The 24,524-nt window shown below is 50.2% G+C and overlaps 1 protein-coding gene across 6 annotated transcripts in view; it reads left to right on the top strand.

Annotated features, from left to right (window-relative positions):
* Positions 1-23,475, top strand: part of ABI3 (ABI family member 3) — a 38,294-nt gene extending 14,819 nt beyond the window's left edge. For all 6 annotated transcript variants that reach the window (XM_039516726.1, XM_039516728.1, XM_039516724.1 and 3 more), the window contains 7 exons: positions 4,134-4,301; positions 6,010-6,186; positions 14,135-14,220; positions 16,165-16,260; positions 19,349-19,554; positions 20,964-21,095; positions 21,819-23,475. In XM_039516726.1, the coding sequence (XP_039372660.1) occupies positions 4,134-4,301; positions 6,010-6,186; positions 14,135-14,220; positions 16,165-16,260; positions 19,349-19,554; positions 20,964-21,095; positions 21,819-21,985 (1,032 nt within the window). In that variant the 3' untranslated portion in view covers positions 21,986-23,475. The remainder of the gene's footprint in view (positions 1-4,133; positions 4,302-6,009; positions 6,187-14,134; positions 14,221-16,164; positions 16,261-19,348; positions 19,555-20,963; positions 21,096-21,818) is intronic.
* Positions 23,476-24,524: the final 1,049 nt, after the last annotated feature.

Genomic DNA, 24,524 nt, shown 5'->3' with positions numbered 1-24,524 from the left:
GCCCAAGGTCACGGGGTCTGTGGGTGGCAGAGCTGGGGATTGAACCTGGATCTTCTGTCTCTACATCCAGTCTTAACGACAAGCCCGCCCCGAGGGTCTGTAAGTATAAGCACTGTACTATATAGCGATAAAGACTAGATCAACTCTAATAAGGTTTTTCCCTTGTTAATTTCTAGATTGGTCATTCTTCCCCTTTAAAAACCTATTATTCACAAACAGGGGGAGGGAATTGTTCCACATGGTGACATCAAGAATCACATGTCAGGAAACGCAGAGGTAAAAGCTGAAAGTCTGTGCTCAGCTCACGCACCTTTGAAATAGCAGAACCCCCGAGAGCCGCAAGCTGCAGCCTCAGCTTTGCAGTTCCTGGCTTAGTCACTGCCACAATGTTTCAGTGATAGTTCTTGGGTGAGCAGCTGTCTTCTTCTGTGACTGCTTCATTGAAGAAATTGCGGCTTTTTTCCCTTCCATGTGCAACCTGGGAATTAAAACCCACCTCCTTCCCTTCTCCAGGTGGGAGTGGAGAATGAACTTGGTATCTATTCTTATTTCTTTTGCATTGTGGTGGCACCTAGAGGCCTCAGCTGAGATCAGGGCTCTCTGTTGAGGAGTGCTCTACCAAAGCAGTTACAATCCAAATAAACAAGGGGAGCATTATCCTGATTTTATAGGTGGGGAACTGAGGTACAGGGAGTCTGAGGCAGAAGCAAGATTTGAATCCTAGTGTGCGGCATCAAAGTCCAGTGTGTCTTAACCACATTTGGTCCACATGGATTCTAAAGGGCTATACAAACTCTTGGTGTGAGGGATTAAACTAGTCACTCTTAAATGCAGCCACTTCTGGGGTGGTACACAGATGGCACCACGCAACCATTCAGGGCACAAAGAGAAGAATCACAACGTGTCCAGTTGAAAATACAGGTGGAATTTCAATACATAGAATGTAATTGTTCAAGCTGGAATTTGGGCAGGACACTTGTGCTGTTGTGAAAACAGCAATGACTGAAGTGAATCTTGAATGACCACAGCTGGCTGGCCGCTTGGTTTTGTATCTCCTGTGAAAATCAGCCCCCCAGCCCCGGAGGTGTGCTAACACCGTGACCACAGACTGACTCAGAAAACATTATCCACCAAATGGCTAGCACTGCTGAGGGTTTCCCGAGAGGATTGCATCTAAGAACTAAGCTTACCTGACCCTGCTTAGCTTGAGAAGAGGACAGCTTGCAATCACACAGCAACAGGCAAACAGTGCAGTAGCCTACCTAAGACTCTTGGTTTGTTCCCTTCAGTTCCCACAGAAGATGCGGGTTTTACAGCCTGATCCAAAGCCCATTAAAGTCAATGGGAGACTCACCATTGACCACAGAGCCCTTTGCATCAAGTCTTCATTCATTTCCACTCAGGTCCGCTGGAACAGAAGATCCATTTCCAGCATGTCCCGGGCTGGGGGTGCAGGATTCTAGGGCCATGTCTGTACGTACAGAGCGGTGTGCCTGGTGAAGACACTCTATGCCGACAGGAGAGAGCTCTCCTGTCGGCATAAAAAACCCACCTCCACGAGCAGCGGTAGCTATGTTGGCAGGAGAAGCTCTCCCGCTGACGTAGCGCTGTGCACACGAACGTTTATGTCGGTGGAATATTCACACCCCTGTGCGACATAAGTTTTGCCGATGTAGGCCGTAGTGCAGACGTAGCCTAGGTGTTTTGTTTCCGCTTCCCAAGTGAGAACACCGTGGCGTCCCTGTCTGGAGTAACAGCAAGACAAGGCGAGCAAGAGAATATCATTTATGGCACCAACTTCTGGCGGTGAAAGAGACAAGCTGTCGGGCTACACAGAGCTCTTCTTCAGGTCTGGGAAGGTGCCATAGAAGATATTCCCTCACCTGCCTTGTCTCTCTAATATCCTGGGACCAGCACGGCTACAATACCGACGAACAGGGATTGACACCTGTCTTTATCCTCCTGTCAAGGCCAGGGTGGGGCTGGAGGGAAATGGTGGTGTAGTTTCAGGCAGAGACAAGTGTCCCTGAGTAATGAGTGTCAGTGACCTGCTCTTGTTCTGTTGACACAGCTGAAGGAAGTTTGATGCATTTGGAAAGCAGAAGGAAACATCTTAAAATTAAGCCTGACGCCAATTAAAAGACGCCGTCTCCAAAGGATCCTTTGCACAATCAGTTGGCTCTGCTTCCTGAGAGCCCCACCCCTTGCCAGCAATAAACTATCCTCCTCGGGGTCTAATTGACCAGGGACACCACCCGGTTTGCTCTTTGGAGAAGGAATCACGCTAGTGAGCTGGGGCTGGGCTACGGGACCTTTCAGCTCTGCCTCTGGCACTGGTTGAAAATCATTGTAACAAATCCAAGGCTGCTTAAGAGTTCATTGTTGTCTCAAACTCTGGCCTCGCAGAACTTCAAAGTGATGGTGGGGATAGAACATGGGATTTTCCTGCTCCAAAACAAGCAGGCATTTAACCTTTGAACTAAAGGGGAATTTCCATGTGCAAAGTAATGCACATTGGAAAACACAATCCCAACTACACATATAAAATGATGAGGTCTAAATTAGCAGTTACCACTCAAGAAAGAAATCTTGGAGTCACTGTGGATTGTTCTCTGAAAACATCCACTCAAAGTGCAGCGGTAGTCAAAGAAGCAAACAGAATGTTGGGAGTCATTAAGAAAGGGATTGATAAGAAGACAGAAAATATCATATTGCCTCTATATAAATTAATGGTACCCCCTCACCTTGAATTCTACTTGCAGATGTGGTCATCTCCTCTCAAAAAAGATATATTGGAATAGGAAAAGGTTCAGAAAAGGGCAACAAAAATTATTAGGGGTATGAAATGTCTTCCATATGAGGAGAGAGTAATAAGATTGGAACTTTTCAGCTTGGAAAAGAGATGACTAAGGGAGGATATGATAGAGGTCTATAAAATCATGACTGGTGTGGAGAAAGTAAATAAGGAAGTGTTAGAAGTAGCAAAGAATCCTGTGGCACCTTATAGACTAACAGATGTTTTGCAGCATAGTCTATAAGGTGCCACAGGATACTTTGCTACTTCTACAGAACCAGACTAACACGGCTACCCCTCTGATACTTGACACCAAGGAAGTGTTATTTACTCAACACAAGAACTAGGAGTATTTTTTCACACAATGCCCAGCCAAACAGTGGAACTCTTTGCCAGAGGATGTTGTGAAGGCCAAGACTATAACAGGGTTCAAAAAAGAACTAGATAAATTCATGGAGAATAGGGCCATCAATGGCTATTAGCCAGGATAGGCAGGGATGGTGTTCCTAGCCTCTGTTTGCCAGAAGCTGGGAATGGATGACAGGGAATGGATCACTTGATGGTTACCTGTTCTGTTCATTCCCTCTGGAGCACCTGGCATTGGCTACCGTCGGAAGACAGGATACTAGGCTAGATGGACCTTTGGTCTGACCCAGTATGGCCAGTCTTATGTTCTTATATTCCATGACAGTAGAGGGCTTATGACACATACAACCGAGCAGTTCTGATCCATCCAGCAAAGGGCAGTGGTTCACATAGACACTAGCCAGTCTGTTACACCACTGACAGCTGAAGGCTGATTGGCGGGCTGTGTGAATGCAGTTGATGGTCGTAGATTAGTTCCTAAGTCCAAGTGTCTATGTCACATTTGGCCTCCTTGTTGGCTGTCTTAGTTGAGAAGCCAGGAACAAATGGCCCATGGAGATAGGGGGCAGTTTCTTCAGAGCATCATCTAGGCATGTCAGCTGGGGATAGTACAGGGAGGAGAAGGAGTCTGCACTGACACTACCCAATCTGTGTTTATCCCCAGGGCAAGTAGTCTTCAGAGCGGTCACTCCTGCACCTTACACCAGCTCTTCATTCCCATGTAAATGAAAACTGGCCTCCTCGATCTCCTCTTGAGACACCAGAACTGTTGGCCTAGATACCAAAGGGCCGGTATCCAAGTCCCAAACCTCTTAAAGATTATAGTGGTAGAATGGCAGAGAAGCCTGTGGACACTGAAACCACGCCGGTCTCCTGGCTCTCCCGTTCGGTTGGGTTCTTATATTGAGCCATCACGATGGTGTCAGAGTCTGGCCAGGGTGACTCCCAAACTTTTTTTTTTTTCCTGTTCCAGGCAACAGACAAGAGGAAAGCCCTGGAGGAGACCATGGCTTACAGTGCCCAGTCCTTGGCTAGCGTCGCATACCAGATCAGCAATCTAGCCAGCAACGTCCTCCAACTGTTGGACCTGCATGCAAGTGAACTCCACCAGGTGGAAGCCAGCGTCTGCTGCATTGCGCAGGTGGGTGAGAAATGCAGAGACACAATGGGGGTGGTTCACCCTGGGTATGTCTACACTGCAGTCAGCGGTGGGACTACAGCATGTGTAGACATCCCCGAGCTAGCTTTGATCTAGATGGTGAATAACAGCAAAGAAGCCGCAGCCGCATGGGCTAACCGCTCGAGTACATGCCCATGCTGCCGCAGCTTCGCTTGTTACATGAGCCAGCTAGATAATTGCACCTCTGATTGCAGCGGAGACATGCTCTACGACTCCTCACCCGCTGCCTGGGACTTCTGCGCTGCACACAGGTGGGCCACGCTAAACACGTGGCTCTTTGACGCCAGGCTAGGGGTTGGTCCACGTAAGAGGTTTATATTGGCAGCTGATGAAAGCGCTCCTTTAGCTCATGTGGTAGAGGCTTGTGTTTTCAGTGCTGAAAGTCGGGGGTTCAAATCCTGTGGTTGGCTCAAGTGTGGTTTGATACCGGCATGTGGGGGATTTCTACTGTACGTGCCCTGCTCCATAATTATAGCCTGCAGTCACTCCTATATGTGGGCCGAGCATAATGAGGCTGTCATTCCTGATCAAGCCGCTTAGGTGCTGTCATAGCATGAAGAATAATTGGCGATCCTTCAAAATGCCTCAGATCCCTTTGGGGAGACAGTGGGGCCTGATTCGCAAGGGCTGACCACTTGCAGCTCCCACTAAGTTTAAATGGAGTCGTGGGTTCGCTGCACCTCCTGAGAATCCTGTGCTGGGACTTAAGCGAGGACAGTTTTCGAGCCCATGTGCACACCCTGCAACGCAGGCAAGTGGCATGAAGACTCCTTTGCCCCACAAGCGGGAAAGCCCTGCAGGAATTGCTCCCAGGAGCCCTGTTCAGTTTGACACACACAATAGCAAGCTGCTAACTTCATGTGGGCCCTGTCCCTTACCGCAAAGGAAAGACGGCCCCATAGCTGACTGAAGGGTTTGACTCTCTGCCCAGCAAGACCGTGTGTATCTGACTGCTCCCCGCCCCCATCCTTATCCTCCTGGATTCTACGGATGCGTGTGGAACGTTCAGTCACAGCCAGCCCTTTTCCTGTGCGTGAAAGTTGCCTGGTAACTTTCCTGTTAGCTGGAAAATAATAATTAGGGGTGGGGGAAAACCTGCTCAGGAAACTGCAGAGGAATGGATTAAATGCTGTGAAGAGCTAAGGCCTTTGCTTGTCTTGAGCGAGGTTCTCCAAGGACTTTCTGAACATGAAGGGCCAGATCATCAGCAGGTGTAAATTGGTGTAGCTCCATTGAGGTCAATGGAACTATGTCCATTTACCTCAGCTGAGCATCTGCCCCCACATGCCTGATCCTGCAGCATTAAAGTGTGGGAACTGCACCACGGAGTTCAGGAACAGGCCCTCATTAAGTTTCACCACCCCTCCCTGGGAGGCAGCAACTCTTCCCTGCCCCCTCCACCCCCAACTTTATAGATGGAGAAACTGAGGCACTGAGAGGGGTTGGAACTTTAGGACCATTGCAGAGCTGGGAAGAGAACCCAGGAGTCCTGGCTCCCAGGCCTGTGGTCTCCACACAAGAGCCTCTCGTTTAGGGGGAAGAGTGCTTCTGGAGCCCCACGAATTTCAGATGGAGAAACTCATGCCTCTTAGTGGGATAATGACAGGGGTTTGAGGTTCCTCCAAGAGGAAAGGCCCTGGCGGGGAAGGTGACGGGTCTCTCTTTGCAGATGGTGGATGTGCACAAGGAGAAAGTGGCTCGTCGGGAGATTGGAACGCTGACAGTCCGCAAGAGGCCCCTCCACTACCAGAAAATCATCTATCCAACATACCAGGAACCCTTGGAAGCTTACTACAGGAAACCCCTCAACTTCAGCGTCCTGGATGACGTCGGTCATGGGATAAAGGTCAGAATAAACCCCAGGTGAAATCCATCCTGCTGTGTCCCAGGTCACGGGGAGATTGAAGTGACCACACTCAGGCTCCATAATGAGAGAGGCGCTAGTTCAGTTGGCAGTTATTGGGATTGATGGTGTTGCTTACATAGCAGGGAAGACTAATTGCCCTGGAGGAATCTCTGGGTGAGATTCTGTGGCCTGTGTTACGCAGGTCAGGCTGCTAGATGATCACAATAATTCCACCCGGCCGTAGAAAAGAATGGTCGTCGGTTTGAAAGTATTAATTTTGTTTGAGGTCCTCCAATTTTACTTTGGGTGCTCAACTTGACACACCTGAAAAGGCCGCGTTTCAAAAAGTGCTGACCACCTGCCCTGTGAAAATCAGCCGCCATCAATGTCTGTTAAGTCAGGCATTCCGAATCACGCGTTGCCTCTGAAAGTCTTGGCCTATCAGTCTAAAGTAAAGAGCTCTCAGCTTCACTGAATTCTTCTTTATTTACTCTTCATAGATTCATCTAGTCTGACGTCCTGTAGAGCACAGGCCAGAGAACTGCCCCAAAATCATTCCTGGAGGATATTCTTGTAGAAAAACATCTAATCTTGATTTAAAAATTGCCAGTGATGGAGAATCCACCATGACCCTTGGTAAATTCTTCCAATGGTTAATAACTCTCACAGTTAAAAATTTATGCCTCATTTCCAGTCTTGTCTAGCTTCAGCTTCCAGCCCTTGGGTCATGCTCGACCTTCTTCTGCTAGTTGTAGTGTTATGGTGCACTCAGAGTAGGTAACTTTCCCCTTTGATCCAAGAGGCTCCACCATGTTTTACAGACATTAATTAACCCTTCAAACACTCCTGCAAGGTAGGAAATTATTATCCACCACAACATGTGGAAGACCTGAGGCATAGCGAGGTGAAGTGAGTTGCCCGGGGCCGCAAAGTGAGTCAGTGGCAGAAGTGGGAAAAGACTCCAGAATTCTCCCAGAGCCCTGCTCTAGTCACTAGCCCACACACCTCCCTGAATGCAGCCAACATTGCTGCTGATCCAGATGATGCAACAATCCCAATCCCAAAGCATCCAATCCCAATGTGCAGTAGGGTCTTGTATAAAACCTAGGATGGATCTTGCGATGTCTGCCTCTAAGTCAGCCATTCCAGAGTTCCAATAAAATGGGTAAAATCCCTTCCATCCTGACATTATAATCCAGAGTCACAAGAAAAATTGCTGTAGAAAACACTAGAGTCCAAATCTGCCCTCACCACTTGGACAACCTTCGTGAGTTCGGTGGGGCTGCATGCGTGTATGTGAGACACACCAGGAGTTCTGATGACTCATGCAGAGGCAGGCAGACAGACACAGCGTCTCTAAGCGCTTCCTTTGTGGACAGCTAGAGTCCTCTGGTGAGCCAGAGCCCAGCCCGCCTCTTCCTCTTTGAAAGGAACAAGAGCAGAGCTTGTTGAGAGATGGAAGCCCGGGCAGGAGCCAGAGTGGAAGGGGAAAAGGTTATTTGCCCTAACCACTGGGCAACCCATCCTTGACATCTCTCTGGGTGCTGCATTGCTGTCTCCCAGGCGCGTATTGCTCAGATTCTGCTGGTAAAGATGATTTGCCAAAGAAAAAGAAAATGGATTTGTGCCGTTTCCCCCCTTTTTATACGACGTAGTAAAATGATCTGCAAGGGTGTCTTTCTGCTGCTGCTGATTTTTTTTTTTTTTTGCCTTCCCTGTTTTTGATGGAGAACTTCTTGTATGCCTCAGAGATGGGTGCATGGCTTTCTTATCCCTGAACGGAGTCGGAGGGGAGAGGGATGCTGAGTCCTTACCAAGGAGCTTTGCTCCCCCAGGTTTTCGATTCAATAGCCATTATGCACTTTGTTGTTTTGAGATACCGACTAAAAATCCTTTCTTCTCTTGGTGACTCTGGTGTTGCTCCCTTGGTATTTGTAGTGTTATAATCCTCCCAGTTCTCCAGTTGTCCAGCGAGTTCTCCAGGGGAGAGGATGCCTGAATCCCTTCTGGTATTTCTTCTGAAAGCAGCAAAAGTGCCACAAGCCCTGTTTTTTTTTTCTCTTTTGTGAATCACCTTTAAGAAACCAAAAGGATAAAAAAAAAATCCCCATGCGTGAGGGTTTCATCAGCTAGGTGCCTGGCAATCTGAGACGGCCGTAACCACCCGAGATCGAAACTGCCACGGTTGGCTTAATGCAGACACGGGAAGTTGTCTGCTCGGGCTCTCTTTTCCCACGACCGCCTCCGCTTTCTCAGCAGCGCGCTCACCACAGCTCCGAGGGCTGCTTCCTCCACCCAGCCCTTGCATGCTTTCTGCTGCTCCCTGTGGCAACGTGATCAGCCCTGTTGCTCTGAAGGACTTTCTCGGTGCTATTTTGTGCATGGCCGATGTGAGACTTTTTCCCAATGAGCTTCGCTTCCGTCGAGGGAGCTAAATAAAAGCCAGATCTTCCGACATGCTCAGCTCCCTGTGCGACGCCAATGGCCATTTTGTCAAAGCATCAGCACCTACTGGCAGTACGTGAATTCATGTGACAGTCTGTTGCTTAAGGCCTGATCCAAAAGCCATTGAAGTCAATGGAAGGACCCTCCTCCACCCATTGACTTTAGATCAGCTGCTTAATGGTTCTGATCCATTCCTTTCCTGCTAATTCTGGTGGGCTGTGGGGGTAATGTTCTCTTGGCCCCTGGCCCCTAGTAAAATGCTGCGTTTACCGGAGTAGGAGGATTTTTTTAGGGTTTGGGCTTGTCCAGTTTGTATTAGTTTTCCCTTTAAAATTGTTAAAGGGCAAGTGAATGTGGTGACAGATACTGGCTGCACGGCTTTACAGCCTGGCTAGCCACAGAAAGATGTGTAGCCATGTACCCAATCTTGTCAATATGGTGGCCCAACCTTCCTCCACCCTGTCCTCAGCTCATGCCTCTCGATCCTGTTAGTTTGGCTCTCTGCTGATTGCATGGATGCTTGCCCACCGTGGGCTGGGCTAAGACCCAGCAGACTGGGCCCTGAACAGCTCTTGGATGCTAACAGCTTTTGGTTGCTCACTACGAACACGGGCTTTATTCCAACCCGGAGGCCACTGGGTCTGTATCCCAACTGCTTGAGCCATCCAGTCCCAGCTTCAGGACAAGCTGTTTGGCCTGCTTGTTTTATTCTAGTCCCTCAGGCCAAGTGACAGGAAAATCTTTCCACTCTTACATCTTCCTCCTGAACCTCTCAGATAAACTCATCCTGCTGCACTCCGGCAGGCACGACACTTTATAAGAGGAGCCATGCACTAATACGGGGTGGCAGGGTCAGAAATACCCTAGTGCCTTGCTCAGTAGGAATGTCCCAAGAAAGTGAACAAGAGTCTGAACAGATCAAGAGGCCAGATTTGCCCCTGTGGTTGCTCCACCGGCTTAGTGGAGTTACCCCAGGGGAAACCTGTCCTTTTGCGTTCGTGTGTGACAAGATGTAGGACACTCCCAGCCCAGTGTTACCAAGTTTGGGCTCTGTTCCTCTGGAGAAGTGCCTGGCAAAGGAAGTGATGCACCACGTGCCAATGCTCACCATCTGAAGGGGCGTCTTTCCCAAGAGTCTTCTCATCAGTGGTGCATTGGCTTGCTGGCCTTGTCTCTCTCACCATGTGTCTCCTAACAGCTGCAGCTGTGTAACTTCCTCAGCATGTCCTGTTTCATTTTGATCTAGCACACTGTGCTGGCAGGGTACAAAAGAAACATGCAGCGATGCATAGTGAGGAGAGTGGCAATTCTGAAATGCGTATTAATATTTAGGCTGTTTTGCCTGTTGGTAACAGGGGGAAAAAGACTTTATGCTATTACTGGTGCTACCAGGGCTGCTGCTCGGAAGCAACAAGACTGTGGGTTGTGACAGTTAAAGGGGGGCAGCATTCGCACTTGAAAGATGCTGTAGCTGTCCATGTAACTTACTTTACCTCTGTTTAGCCATGGGAGGACTCTCTGGATTCCCTCAGCAGTGTGGGGTAGCAGGAGCCCTGTGAGACAGGACTCCTATGTCAAACTCTGGGAGGAGTAGGGTCTGTTGGTTAGATCAGGGAGCTGGAAGTCTGGGGTCCTGGGCAAGGGAGTACAGTCCGCTAGCTAGAGCAGGATTGCAGGAGTCATGGATTGGTTTCATTCCCAGCTCTGGCTGAGAGCAGAGCATGCTGGCTATGAGAGAGAGCTGGAAATCACGACTCCTGGAACCCATTTCCAGTGCCACCCCTTCTGACCCAAGCAGCTAGCCACAAATTGGGGTCTTACAGGCTGTTCCAGCTGGAGGCAGGTGCCCTTTGATGCAATCTTGTGTAGTTACAAAGTCCTGATTCCATGAACATCAGAGGAACTAAACAACTGGAGATAGGCTTGGAGCTGTAATCAAAGAAACTCTTTTAGCCAGCACTCCACTGTACTTGTCCAGGCTGCATGCGTAGCTCTGTCTCTTTCTGTGTGCTTTCTCTCCTTGTCTCATCTCTCTCTATCTCAGGGTTTCTCAAACAGGGGTCGCCGCTTGTGTAGGGAAAGCCCCTGGCGGGCCGGGCCAGCGTGTTTACCTGCACCATCCACAGGTCCGGCCGATCATGGCTCCCACTGGCCGCGGATCGGCAATGAGGCCGCGATCGGCCGGACCTGCAGACAGGGCAGGTAAACATACCGGCCCGCCCCGCCAGGGGCTTTCCCTACACAAACGGCGACCCCTGTTTGAGAAATCCTGCTCTGTCTCTCACATATACACCCACCCTTACCCCAGAAGATCACCAGCAAAGCCCCCTGCCCACATAGTTCTAAAGGGCAGTAGTTACACCCACTAGCTCCATAGAGGTTTAACCCAGCCTATACCACCGGCTTTGCCAGGGATTATTGTGTGGCCTTACACCTGCCCCTCAGAAGGTGGCATGGGATGGTTGGAGAATTCATGAATGTTTGTAAAATGCTTTGTAGTCCTTGTATCAGAGGCCTGGTATGAAGCCTAAGCAGGGGTGGCTCTAGGCATTTTGCCGCCCCAAGCATGGCAGGCAGGCTGCCTTCGGCGGCTTGCCTGAGGAGGGTCTGCTGGTCCCGCTGCTTCGGCGGACCTCCTGCAGGCGCGGGAGGTCCGCTGAAGCCGTGGGACCAGCGGACCCTCCGCAGGCAAGCCGCCGAAGGCAGCCTGCCTGACGCCCTCGCGGCACCGGCAGAGCGCCTCCCATGGCTTGCCACCCCAAGCACGCACTTGGCGTGCTGGGGCCTGGAGCCGCCCCTGGGCCTAAGGCCTGAGCTAAAGTAATGGTCAAGACTTTGCTGATATAAAACAAAGTTAAGCTGTGAGAAAGAGGCAGGCCCTGCTCACAGAATCAGGTGCAGCTCCAGGCACCAGCACACCAAGTGCGTGCCTGGGGCGGCAAGCCACGGGGGGTGCCTTGCTGGTCGCCGTGAGGGCGGCAGTCAGGCTGCTTTCAGCGGCATGCCTGCGGGAAGTCCGCCAGTCCCGCAGTTTCGGCGGCAATTCAGCAGCGGGTACGCCGAAGGCGCGAGACCGGCGGATCTCCCGCAGGCGCGCCGCCGAAAGCAGCCTGTCTGCCGTGCTTGGGGTGGCAAAATACATAGAGCCACCCCTGCACAGAATCTGGCATGAAGAGGGCTGATGCTGCAAAAACACACATACCTAAAAGGTACAGGGCACAAGTGATGTAAACACGTGTCAGGATGGTACCAGAACACTCCAGCACAAGCACATTCCCCCTCAGATAACAGGAACAGGCTGACCCATCCTAAAGACAGGGTTAAAAGGATAATACGATGGATAGAGCTGTTTTGTTTGAACCAACATGTACAAGGTAATAGGCGGCACCCTGACACGTAGAGGGGTTGTACCTCAATATGTGATGTGTAACTCGTTTGTACCTGTATAAAAAAAATGGACCTCTGAGGGGTTGTCTTGGTCTGGCCTAGAGGGCAGTGCTAAGTCCCGCCACTAACTGAGCCGGTCCATTATCAGGGAGCACATATGTACTAGCAGAACTGTAGACATCTGATCCGGGGAGCTAGAGACTGTTTCGTCTGGCAACAAACCTGGCCGGGTGCCTTCGTACCTTATCGGAGTCTGTGGTCATTGAGGTTTTCCTCGGGGTCTGCTGTGCCAGCTATCTGCGCAGAGCCGGGGCAGTGCACAGAGGAAACACACCCACGCAGCTGACTTATCAACATTGGACAGAGCAGAGCACCACACCGGTGACGTCTGATGACATTCCTCAGATGAAAGATGCAGGAAATACAAAGCATTATTATTATTAGTGTAACTCTTCTGCCAGGCGGAGCCAGCAGCAACCATGGCCTCTGATACAACAATACGACACAAAATGGGCTCGAGCCCCCACCCACTGACCTGGGAAAATTACACACCACTCCTGGGTGCCTCTGGGAGGCAATACTTCCCCACTTGCAAGCACAGAAAAGAAACGTTTAATGAAAGGAGGGAAGTCACCCAACATTAATTAGGGAGAATGCCACAAGCAGGATTCATAATCATAAACCTGTGAGCAGGACCCCCACCCCCGAGTGCATGGGACAGTGCCTTCCGCCTCATGTTCTTGAGTTCTAGAACCAAAAGTTCCTTTTCTGTGCCCCTCTCTGCTCCCCCACCATACCCCACTCACAGTGGTTGTCCTTGGTCAGCGAGGGCCCAGGGTTCAGAGGTGCGTCTATGTGAATTCACCTCCCACCTGGGGAAGAAGGCACCTTGCTTGCACTTGCTCTGGCTGGCTGCCCTGCCAGCCAATGTTCCTTGCCACCTGGCTGCCCTGCCAGCTGCGTCTCCTTGCTGCCTAGCTGCCCCGCCAATTGCGGTTCCTCTCTGCTGGCTGCCCCACCAGCCGCAGTTCCTCACCAGCTGCTTATTGCCTCGTCAGCTGCTCGTTCTGCTCACTGCCTCACCAGCCCGCTCGTTCGCCAGTTGACTGTCAGCCACCTTCTGCTGCCACCTGCCTCTTCTGCTGTGACCTCTGCAGCTCAGTCTCTTAGTAATTTTCAGCTCTTTGCAGGCTGGGCAGAAACACTGCCCCATGTCAGGCAATTTCAGCTCTCCTTTGAGCACTTTAACATATCAAAGAGGTTCCTAATGAAGCCTGTTTAGCTCTAGCATTGAACAGTGGGGAGGAACAGGTTAAACCACACAGAGGACCCTTAGAGAGCATCTACACCACCTGTCCCCACCTCTCTTACTTTCCCAGGGCTCTGGCATTTGAGCCCCTGGCTTAACAAGGTCCTTTCAGCTGAGGGTGGACCCCCTCATTTGGGACAGGTTAAGCACAGTTCTGCTCCCCTTTATTCATACAATAATGACAACAACATTGGTAACAGCATTTCACTCCCCCTGCATTCTGTACTAAAGTGATTTGTCCCCCAACACCCAGCCAAAGTTGATCACTTTATCCGCCGGATATCTAAGCAGAGTGGGTATGTTCATGTAAATACAGTTTGCGCCTGAAGTTTCTCCCCCTCCCAGCTAGCTGTCAGGGGAGAATTCATTCAGACCTGGCTTACATCAGCAAGGCCTTGTTGTCTGTGTAATCTAGAAGTGGAGACTCTTGTGAGCACCCTTGGCTCATCATTAACAGGGGGCACAAATTAATTCGCTTCTCTCTCAGGGCCCTGGCAGCACTGGAGGGTTTTTTTGCACTGCCACAGCTATACCACTGCAACTGGTAAATTACCTGGGCCAGTCGCACTGGAAAAATCTCCATGTTTTGCACCAATGCAGTGTGTCTGCATTATGGGTTTGCACTGGTATCCAGTGCAAATATCCCTAGTTTCGACAAGGCTTAAGAATCAGAATGATCTTGGCCACACACAGCCATGCCTCTCTATGGGTAACCCCCTGGGTTGGTGAGTCTTTGTAAACAAGCTTCTCAGGGTTTGTTCTCTCTTGGCAGCCACTGATTCTTTCTCTCTTATTCCCTGGCTGTAGGACCAGAGCACGCAATTGTCACGAACGGGAACCTTGACTCGGAAAGGATCCAAGACGTCATCTGGACAGTCAATGGGCACCCTGGGGTGAGATGGCACCACTCTCTTGCACTTGATACCTGGCAGTCCCTCTGCCCTACTTTCTGCCCACCATCCTTTCCTAAATGAGACACAAGCCTGATAAAGAGGTGGCAAGATTTCCCCCCCTCCCCACTGGAAAATAAACCTTTCAGTTCAGCTCCCTAAGGTCCAACATCTGCCTGAGTCTGCCCCTTATGCAAATAATGGTCACGCTTTTCACAGTAAGGTTCCATTTATAAAGGGTCTAGAAAGGGTTAATTAAGAATTGATAGCTGTTTTACTAAATGGTTGATCATTTGTTGTAGAGTCCAGGAGGTTGCTTTTAGCCATGGCGTATCGCCCTCTGAAACACCTCCTGATCTGCATGTGCCCATCTAGAACAGAGTCTACTCATGTCAGTAACATGCTTATAGCGTTAACCCTTTGTAAGCGGTTTATAAGTGTGCCCTGACTAGAATGTGACCAAACTAATACTAGTCCAGACATAGCCACAAGCCTAGCAGCAGAGCTGGTCAAAAATGAAAGTACTGTTATTTGTATTGGTGTAGCACCTAGGAGCCCCCATCACAGACCACGTTCCTGTCCCAGGGGAAATGCTGAGATTTCAAAATTTAGTTTCATTCTGAATCGGGATGATAAAGTAGAAACCTTGGAATCTTTTGCGAGATGATATTCCAGAATATTTCATTTTGGGAAAAATTCCATTTAGACCTTATCAAAAATTCCATTTAGACCTTTATCAAAACGTTTTGCATAGGCGATTACAGAGTAATACAAGATGAAACGTTTCAACTGCATCGAAACAAAAAGGTTTAGATAATTTTCTGTGGGAAATTCTGACAACAGCAGAACATCTCCAGAGCAACATTTTGATTTTTGCCAAATCAGCATTTCCAAATGTTGGAAAATCTTCCTCCAGCTGTGCCCAGTAGTGTCATTAGTGCAGCTGTAGCGTTTGGGGGAAGAACTGTGTATAAAGGACACGCTGGGCTACATTCACAAAAGGTCTGAGGCACTTACCTGCCACTTTAGGCCCCTAAATCCCAGAATCAGGGATTCACAAACCCCTGCCCAACTGCCCCTGCACTCGGTAAGTGACCAGCATTGCTCGGCACCTACGTTTCTGCAGTGAAAGTTCTCTTGGCACCTAGGATTCTTCATGAATGTAGCCCATTGCCGTTAAGCCACCCAGCATATTGAATGGGCCTGGAGACTGACCTCCCTTCTCAGGCCCTCCAGAGCCCTATCAATGCCGTAAAGTTGGTGCTTGCTGCAGAAAACTGTCATCAGCCAGTTTCCTCGTGTCTGCAGGGTGTGGGTGGCAGGGTGAGGCACCCAGGTGGAGTCCAGGGGAAGGGAGAGGTTGTATTGCCCCTGCCTGTGCTGGACCTGGGTGGAGGCGAACAAAGGGCCTCAGTTTGTCAGGCTGAAAGCGCATGGAGTAGTTTTAATCTAAGGTGAAGATTTCCATCTCTGGGAAGCCAGTTTATTTTTTTTCATTGGCTGTCTGGTTGTAGGGACCCTGCTCTAGGCAAAAGGCCATTTACAGTTACTGTTTCTGTTATGGGCAGACTGGGACCCCTTTGTGCTTGGTGCTGTACAAGCACATAGCGAGACCCAGTCCCTGCCCCAGTAGACTAGACAGGCAAAAAGTGCAAGGGGAAAATGGGGGAAGTGACTTGCCCAAGGTCACCCAGCAGGTCAGTGCCAGAGCTTTGAATAGGACCTAGGTCTCCTGGATCCCAGTCTAGTGATCTGCTCACTGCCTCACCCTGATTCTCTTTATGCCATCATGACAATCTAACACTGAATCACCGCAGCTCTGGCATTGATACTTTCAGGGCAAACTCAGAATAAAAACGCCTTGCATTCAGCGGAGAAAGGGCAATGAGTTTCTTCCCCAAAATGAACTGGAGATCTGATTGTTATTTGTGTCTGTCCTGACTGCAGGAAAAACCCTCGAATCCCAGAACCCATTCAACTGCCTGTGGTTCCAGAAGGCAAACTCTCAGCAGCGTCCTCCACATCATCTTTAACATCCCTCAGGTAGCTTGCCCAAGCTCCCAGAGCTCATCAGCCATCCTGGCCGGGGGTTGGGAGACTTGCGAGGAACGTTGGGGAAACATTCGCTCCTGTCTCTAGTTTAAAACCGTGTCTGTTTCATGCCTCGTAGACTCCGAGGCCAGAAGGGACCATTGGGATCTGACCTGTGTAGCACAGGTGATAGTGTGACACTGACAGACCCCAGACGTCTGCGAGCAGGATCGAACCTGGGACCTCTGAAGCTAAATACATCAGCCTCTACTGCATGAGCTAAAAACCACATGCCCTTTAGCTAAGGCTGTAGCAGACTCATTAATCTCTTAAGTGATCTTGGTGCCACTAGAGGGGACGGAGCACCACACCCAGGAGGTGTGTGAGTTACAATAGCACTTCCCCAAAATCATTCCTAGAGCAGATCTGTTAGAAAAACATCCCATCTTGATTTTAAAAAAGGTCAGGGATGGAGAATCCACCACACTCCTTGGTAAATTGCTCCAGTGGTTAATTACGCTCACCGTTAAAGATGTATGCCTTATTTCTGGTCTGAATTCGTCTCATTTCAATTTCCATCCATTGCATCGTGTAAGGCCTCGTTCTGCTAGATTGAGGAGCCCATTATTAAATATTTGTTCACCTTGTAGGAATTTATAGAATGTAACCAAGTCGCTCCTTAACCACTGCTCAAGGAAGTTTCACTTAGAAAATGTGGGTTTCCAACTATAGGTCAAACACTGTGAATTGGGGATAGGAGAACTTGCCCATACACAAACGCTCGATTAACCAGTTGGGAACTATGTGTATGGAGCGAGTGACTTTTTAAAAAAAAAAAAAATCCTGCAAAAAAGTCCAAAACATTTTCACTTGAAATTTTTTGACAACATATTTCAGGGTTTGGGTTTTTTTTTTTTTTTTCCCAGCAAGAAACATTTTGAAACTAAAACTTTCATTTTTTTTTCTATTCACAATTTCAGTTTTTGAAAACCAAAACATTTCAGGGCTTTCAGTTTTGGTGGTGGTGGTGGTGGCGGGGGGAGGGGGGGTTCCTCTCATTTCTCTCCTTTTTTTTTTTTTCCTTTTTCTGCTGGAAAAAAGTAAAATGGAAAAAGGAGAATGAGAAGAAAACACAAACCAAATATTCCACAGTCCAGAAATCGAAAACCTAATTTTTGTTTTGTTTTCAAAAATGAAAATGAAAAGAGTCATTCAAAATTAAACATTTTTTTGTTTTGAATTTTTTAAATTAAAAATGTTGTTTAAAACCAAACTCTTTGTGTGAAACATTTAGATGTTGTCACTAAAACTATTTTTCAGTGGAAAAACATTTTGATCAAAATATCTCAACCAGCTTTAATCCATCTAGTGAGGCAGAATAGTCACCGATTCTACTTAGTCCCTAGTATGGGTGTGTTTCCCGTTTGAGTGTTTCTCTGTCTCTTCTGCTCCTGTTTCATTCAGTTTCTCACCTGATATTTTTTTCCCATTGGCCTGGGACAAAATGAGTGGAGCTGGTTGGAAATTGGGCTTTTTTGCCATTGCTGAAAAACGTATTTTGCTTGAGAAGTGCTCCCGCAGTGCCGCATGGGAGCTGTAGTTCAGGTGCTTTGTGCGCCCATTCTCCCCTGGGGGCCAGGCGCCCTGCTTGGACTGTCTCCCACCCTAGGAGAAAAGTGGTGCTATTTACTGGGAATTTAGTCCAACTGTACTTTGGAACTGGAATGCATTGAATCACGTCAGCAGGTAATTTGATCATTGGAGGATCCCAAAGTGCTTTAATAAAGATCGGCATAGAGTCACTTGCCTAAAGTCACACAGTGCCTGGCAATCGTGAAAACTATGCCCAGGGGTCTCCTGCCAGCCTCTCTACGCCCCTTGCCCCAGCAATGCTGCCTTTCTGAATCCCGCCTTACCTGCAGATGCAGCTAATCCAGTTGGCAGACAGAATCACACAAGTACAGGCAGGTGTGCCTCTTTTGGACGCAATGGGAGGAGGTTTCAGACCTATTGCAGCTACTTTTGGTCACTTTGGCAGGCTCTTAACTGGGTGCAGGCACCTTTACACAGAGAGGCTGGTAGGAAATGAGCCAGATTTTCAGTATAACCCAGTAGCACGGAGAGGCTAGACTACTCTTTAGCTCAGGGGTGGGTAAACTTTTTGGCCCAAGGGCCACATCCGTGTATGGAAATTGTATGTGGGGCCAAGAATGCTCATGAAAGTGGGGGTTGCAGTGTGGGAGGGGGCTCCAGGCTGGAGCAGGGAGGTGGGTGAGGGCTCCGGCTGGGGGTGCGGGCTCTGGAGTGGGGCCAGAAATGAGGAGTTCAGAGTGTGGGAGGGGGCTCCAGGCTGGAGCAGGGGGTTGAGGTGGGGGGAAGGTGAGGGCTCTGGCTGGGGGTGCGGGTTCTGGGGTGGGGCTGGGGAGGAAGGGTTTGGGGTGCAGGAGGGTGCTCCGGGCTGGGACTGAGGGGTTTGAAGGGCAGGAGGACAATCAACCCCTGGGGTGCAGGAGGAGGCTCAGGGGTGCAGGCTCCAGGTGGCGCTTACCTCAAGCAGCTCCCGGAAGCTGCGGCACGTCCCCCCTCCAGCTCCTGCACGGAGGCACGACAAGGCGGCTCTGCGGCTGTCCCACCTGCAGGTGCTGCCCCCGCAGCTCCCGGAAGCAGTGGCACATCCCTCCTCTGGCTCCTACGCAGAGGCACAGCGCCGGCCAGGCAGCTCTGCACACTGCCCCATTGGCAGGCGCTGCCCCTGCAGCTCCCATTGGCCACGGTTCCCAGCCAACGGGAGCTGCGGGGGTGGCGCTTGGGGCAGGGGCAGCGTGTGGAGCTCCCTGGCTGCCCCTTTGCGTAGGAGCTGGGGAGGGGGCATGCTGCTGCTTCCTGGAGCTGCATGGAGCCACGGCACACGCAGAGCAGGGCAAGCCCCCGACCTCCTCCCGGCTGGAGGTCGAGGGCCGGATTAAAACATCTGATGGACCGGATGTGGCCCGCAGGCCATAGTTTGCTCGCCCCCTGCTTTAGCTCGACTGCTGGCATTCACTCCTTGAGTATGGTTACATATGACTCCACGTCACTCTCTTATTTATACCCACAACAGTTTCAGTGGAGCAGCTGGAAACGTCAATGCCAAGGTGCCTGTCGCACAACCTATGCCGCCCTCAGTGCCTATCCCGGTGCCTCCTCCATTGGACATAGACACAATGCTTCCCCCTCCCCCTCCACCTCCTGTAGACATGCCCGAACTGCCACCCATCGGTTTTGAGATGCCACTCCCAGATGTCCCGCCACCATTCTCCATGCCAGGTAGGGCTTGTATTTGACACAGCTTATCCTCAGGTCCAATGCTCCCTGTCAGCTAGCTACTAGCATGGCATCCCTACGCTGAGCCGTGCTGGGACCTTTGCACCATCCGTGGCCAAGTGTAGCACTGGGGTGTTACAGGCAGAACTGGTTGAAAGAGGATAGAAAACAATTTTGGGGGGGAAAATGAAATATGGAAGTTGTTTCCATTTTGCATCAAAGCCGGTTTTTCAATTAATTTTTTTCCACAAGTGTCTGAAAAATTGTGAATTGTCGGAATGTAATGGTTTCCCCATGCCCCCCTCTTTTTGTCACTGCGTGCAATGAAATGAGTGACCTCTAGGTTTTATTATCATTGGGACTCTGTAACCTTTTCCAAAGTTGGGGCTGTTTTTGAAAGTGACAGCCTGGCACAAGGGGCAAATGAACCCCTGAAACTATGCGCCGTAACTTTTCAAAATGGCCCAGCTTTTCCACGTAAAAGTGGCAGAGTTTGAGTTACATTTTTCTTTTGGCCATGCAGTAACCTTCCCCCAGCTGAGGAAGTTCTGTAAAAGTTGAGTGGCAAAATACAGAAGGAAAAAAAAAAAGAAGTGGGAGAAAATAGAATAAAATCAAAATAGACACCACTTCTTGTATTCAGTAACGAAAAGGGTGGGAAGACTGAAAATTCTTTTTTTGTTTTGTTTTATTTTAAAAAGTTTTTTTGGTTTGGGAAAAAAACCACCATTATTTGTTGAACAGAAATTTTGCCCAAATCTCAGGGCTCAGCTGTTGCCCCCAGGACCTCAGCAAATCTCCACTTACAGGGTGAAATTGTCGGCTGTGTAAGGTGCATGCACCACTTAACATAGGAGGCTTAAGTGGAACCTACGTAGCACCTAGGCCATCTGCTGGCTCTCTGTATAGGGTCAATCTAAGATGCCACAAGGACTCCTCGTTCTCTTTGCTGATACAGACTAACATGGCTCCACTCTGAAGTTATTCTATGGAGGAAAAACACATATTCACTGGAAGAGGCTTCCCTAACTGACCTGTCTGCTCCAGTCGCAGGGTGGCCAGCCCTAAGAGTTGTACTTTTTTCTAAATCGTGAATCAGGCCCCCACAAGTTGTTAAGCTTAAAAGTCATCAGACTGGAAAATGAATCCTGTTTGGGTTCATTCTGATTTCTGGCATTGGAGGCTGAAGCGGCCCTGCTGTCACGCTGTCCTCCACCACCCACAAATCACCCTGGTTTTTTTAAATGAGAGCCGAGTTTCCCGGTGAAGACGATGCCGGGAGGGGGTGGGCTTCCAGACAGCCACCGAGTACCAGGACAGATGAGATAAAAACCACCACAGCTGGCAACGCTTGGCCTGTTTTGCAATTAGGACTTCATCCCCCTAGTGATTCTTTGGGGATTTTTCCCCAGGTGCCGACTTCCTGGAGCCCCCCCCTCCGCCTCCTCCAAGCTTGACGGAGTTTGAAGATTTTGCCCCTCCTCCTCCTCCCCCACTGGATACAGAGGAACCTGTGTGGGCGCCAGACAGCTACTTGGAGAAAGGTATCTTGTCCCCCCCATCCCCCTCCCTGCTTTGTTTGGTTGCAGCAGTGGGGTGGGCAAAGCTTTCTGAATGGGAGGGGGGCTACAGCTCGCCAGCTGACCACCGGGTCTCATTTACTGATTAGATTCCTTGGGCGCTGACAGCCTGGTGGCATGTTACATTGTAGCCTGCAACCTAGCTCATCGCTTGTAAAGGGATCAAAGGATTAATACCCCTCTGCCCTCCCTCCCCCTGTGCTTCTGAGCGTAAGCTGAAGAGCTGGGGTCAGTCAGGGAGCCATCACCTGATGGATAGAGGGGGCAGCATGGTTCTGTAGGTAGGGCTGGGACTTAGGTGACCTTCCCAGCTCTGCTACTATCCTGCTGTGTGTGGACTTGGGGAAATCACCCCCCACAACTTCAGTTTCCCCATCTGTAAGGGGGATCTGTGCACGCAAAATGCTGTATTGGGGCTCATGATTTGTAGTTTTGGAGCCTGTCTCTGCCACGGCAGAGTGGAGCATCGCTCTCCTGTCACAGCTTCCCCCCAGTCAGCTTTGGGTTAGGAAACCCTAGTGTAGAGAAAGTCCTGGTTTAAGTCGACCTGCTCCCACCCTTCCGACTGAGATGCAGCTTGGCCAGTCCCTTCTGACTGGGTGCAGGTTTCGAGCCCCCACCCATGTATTTTCACAATGAGCCTGGCTCCATTTCCTTCCCATTCTGAGCTCCTCCTTCCCCTTTCAGTGGTGACCCTCTACCCCTACACTCAGCAAAAGGAGAACGAGCTCTCATTCCCAGAAGGGGCCGTCATTTACATGACCCGGAAGTACTCGGATGGTTGGTGCGAGGGCGTGACCAGCGAGGCAGAGGGGTTCTTCCCAGGCAACTACGTGGAACCTTTCTGCTGCTGACCTCGCATGGATGCAGGAGATGACACCACTGAGGACTAGCAGAAGTTTTTCTCCTTCACCCTCCCCCAGCCTTGGGGTTAATGGAGCCCATTCTCTCTGCCAAACCAGTGAGGCCACCTCCATCCCCCAAGCTCTGGCCACGGAATTTATCACTATCCATTTACAATCCAGATTGATCAGATTCTAGATTTCCCCCATTCCCCCTCCTGGGCTAGGGCACAGACAGGCCCAAGGCCCTGGCAGAAAGCACCAGGGAAAGGGAGCTCTCCGCACCCAAGACTTATCAGGAGCAGCTTTGGAGGCCCAGGAAAGTGCCCTGCTTTGGCACTGCTACTTTCAGGTCAAATCTTAAGCCCCCAGAGCTCAGTGGGAGTTTTGCCATTGTTTATCCCCTGGGGACCAGGATTGAAGCCTTTAGCATGGGATCCCTTTGCTATTCTCAGCTCTTATTTCTACCCCCTAAACGTGCACCATGATCAGAGGATCCTCTTCCAGGTTCCCCAGGGAGCCTGCAGCCAGTCCCTCCCTCCCACCCACCCGGCTGAATGCAGCTGAGCAGCAGAATGCTGTTGACTAGCTGGGAAGGGAGGCAGAGGTAGGTGTGTGGAGGGCTCCGAGATTCCCAATGCTCAGGGCTGTGCTCCAAGCCTTCCACACTCCTGACTCCTGCAGTAGCTTAGAAGGTGCTTAGCAGACTCCAGTGGGACTGGCAGAGCCTTTTCCCCACCGCCTGGGACAGTGCTGCCCAAGCCCAGAAGTAGCAATGGGCAAGAGATCGAATCCCAGCTCCGACAGTCATATCTGGTGACCTGGAGGAAGTCCAGTTTCTCTATTTGGAAACCAGGCACAGTGCTTCCCTGCCTCGCAGGGCTGCAGTGGAGATTAATGTAGGTGCATGGAGAGCCATCAGCACAAAGCGTGATGTCAGAGCGGCCGTGCCTCACCTGGCAGAAGCCTAGACAGGCAGAGACATGAGAAATGGAGAATTAACTGGGGAAGGTGGTTGGAAGATAGGATGTTTTGCAAGGAGCTTTGGCAATGAGACTAAGTTGTACAAACCAGAGCCAGTGGATCCAGGCTCAGATGCACGGGAATAGCCCACTTGTTTCCTGCTGTGTAATGATACAGAGCCATGTAGCACCCTATCAGGTTGCTGCTTGGGGTATTATGAGCCTTGTCCGCAAAATGCAAATGTCAGCAGAGCCGCAGCTTCTGCTTTGCCTCCTGCGATTCTTTACTAAAAATGGCAGCTGATTGCCTTGAGGTGTGGAGTGAGTGAAAGGCAGCTCTGCCTCTGGGCCCCACCCAGGGCCTTGCCCCATGGAATTTTTGTGAGCAACCTGGGCGCGCTGAATCTGCCATGGGGACCCGCCTCGCTGATGTCTCGTGGCACATTGGAAGTAGAAAGGGAGGTTCATTGGACCTGGATCCCTCTAATGCCAGGTGCTGCTGAGACCATTAGTGAGCAGGTCCTCCGCTGCGTGCCCTTGCACATGCCTCGCTGCATCCCAGCTCTCTCACTGCTTAGATAAAGGTGCCCACTTTTAATAAAGAGTTTTAAAAGCTTGTGCCTCCCCTGGCTGTAGTGGATGGGTGGGAACGTCAGTTGCAGGCTCGCCTCTGCTGAAACGTCCCAGCAACGTGCCTGGAAATGAGGGAGTTAACGTACCTGCAATACCCTTTGTAATTTTGAAGGCGAGGTTTCCAAAGTGGAGATAGCGGATCAGTGGTGGTTTATGGTGCTGGCTCTCCATCTTGTTGCCAGCTGCTAAATTGCAGACAAAAATAATGATCTTTGGGCCCTTTAAAACCTCAGAGAGCAGCTGGGTGTTGAGGGAGGGGAATTAATCATACACCTCCCAGCTGGGTGTGGGAATGGCAAAGGAGGGAGAAGGAATCTTCCAAACAGCTGGCTGTATTATTTGCTGCCATAGGCACGCTCTGTAGACCTATTCAGTCACTTCGCCCTTGTCCTGTTCTATTTACGCCCCCTGCTTCACGAGCGACAATGAGAAATTGACATTTGTCCGGGAGTTTGGGTAGGTAAGTGGTGAAGGGAAACATGGGGGAAAGGATAAGCTCTGGAGTCTACTTTGCCTAAGAGCAGTCGCCAGGAAAACTCCCCCAGAATCAACAGGTGACCAACAGTTACATCATCAGGGTAATGTGCAATGTTTGCTTTTGTCCTAGCTGTAGCAGCTTGGGGCCCCACTCAGAGACACTCCCGCCCCCTCTGAAGTCAAGTGGTTACAGGACTCAGGCCCTTGCTAACACCTGGGTGGGTGTGGGGTAGCGTTTGAATGAACAGCATCATTGCGAGGAGTCAGACTCCACAGGAAAAGCCAGTGGCTGAGGGAAGTGGATTAAACCTTCAAACTGCCATGTTTATATCTAATGGTCCCAGTGCTAATACACACCTACCCTTCCCTTCATGAGCGTATTTGCCTCTGCACCTGCTAATTAAACCCATTTTACAGAGGGATCTAATGAATAAGCCAAAGTCCCAGTGAGCCAGGAACAGATCTCATCAGAGGCCCTG

This window comes from Mauremys reevesii, linkage group 27 (genome assembly GCF_016161935.1).
Source record: "Mauremys reevesii isolate NIE-2019 linkage group 27, ASM1616193v1, whole genome shotgun sequence".
NCBI lineage: Eukaryota > Metazoa > Chordata > Testudines > Geoemydidae > Mauremys > Mauremys reevesii.
Note: the sequence above shows the minus strand (reverse complement) of the source record. Positions and strands in the feature narration are given on the sequence as shown.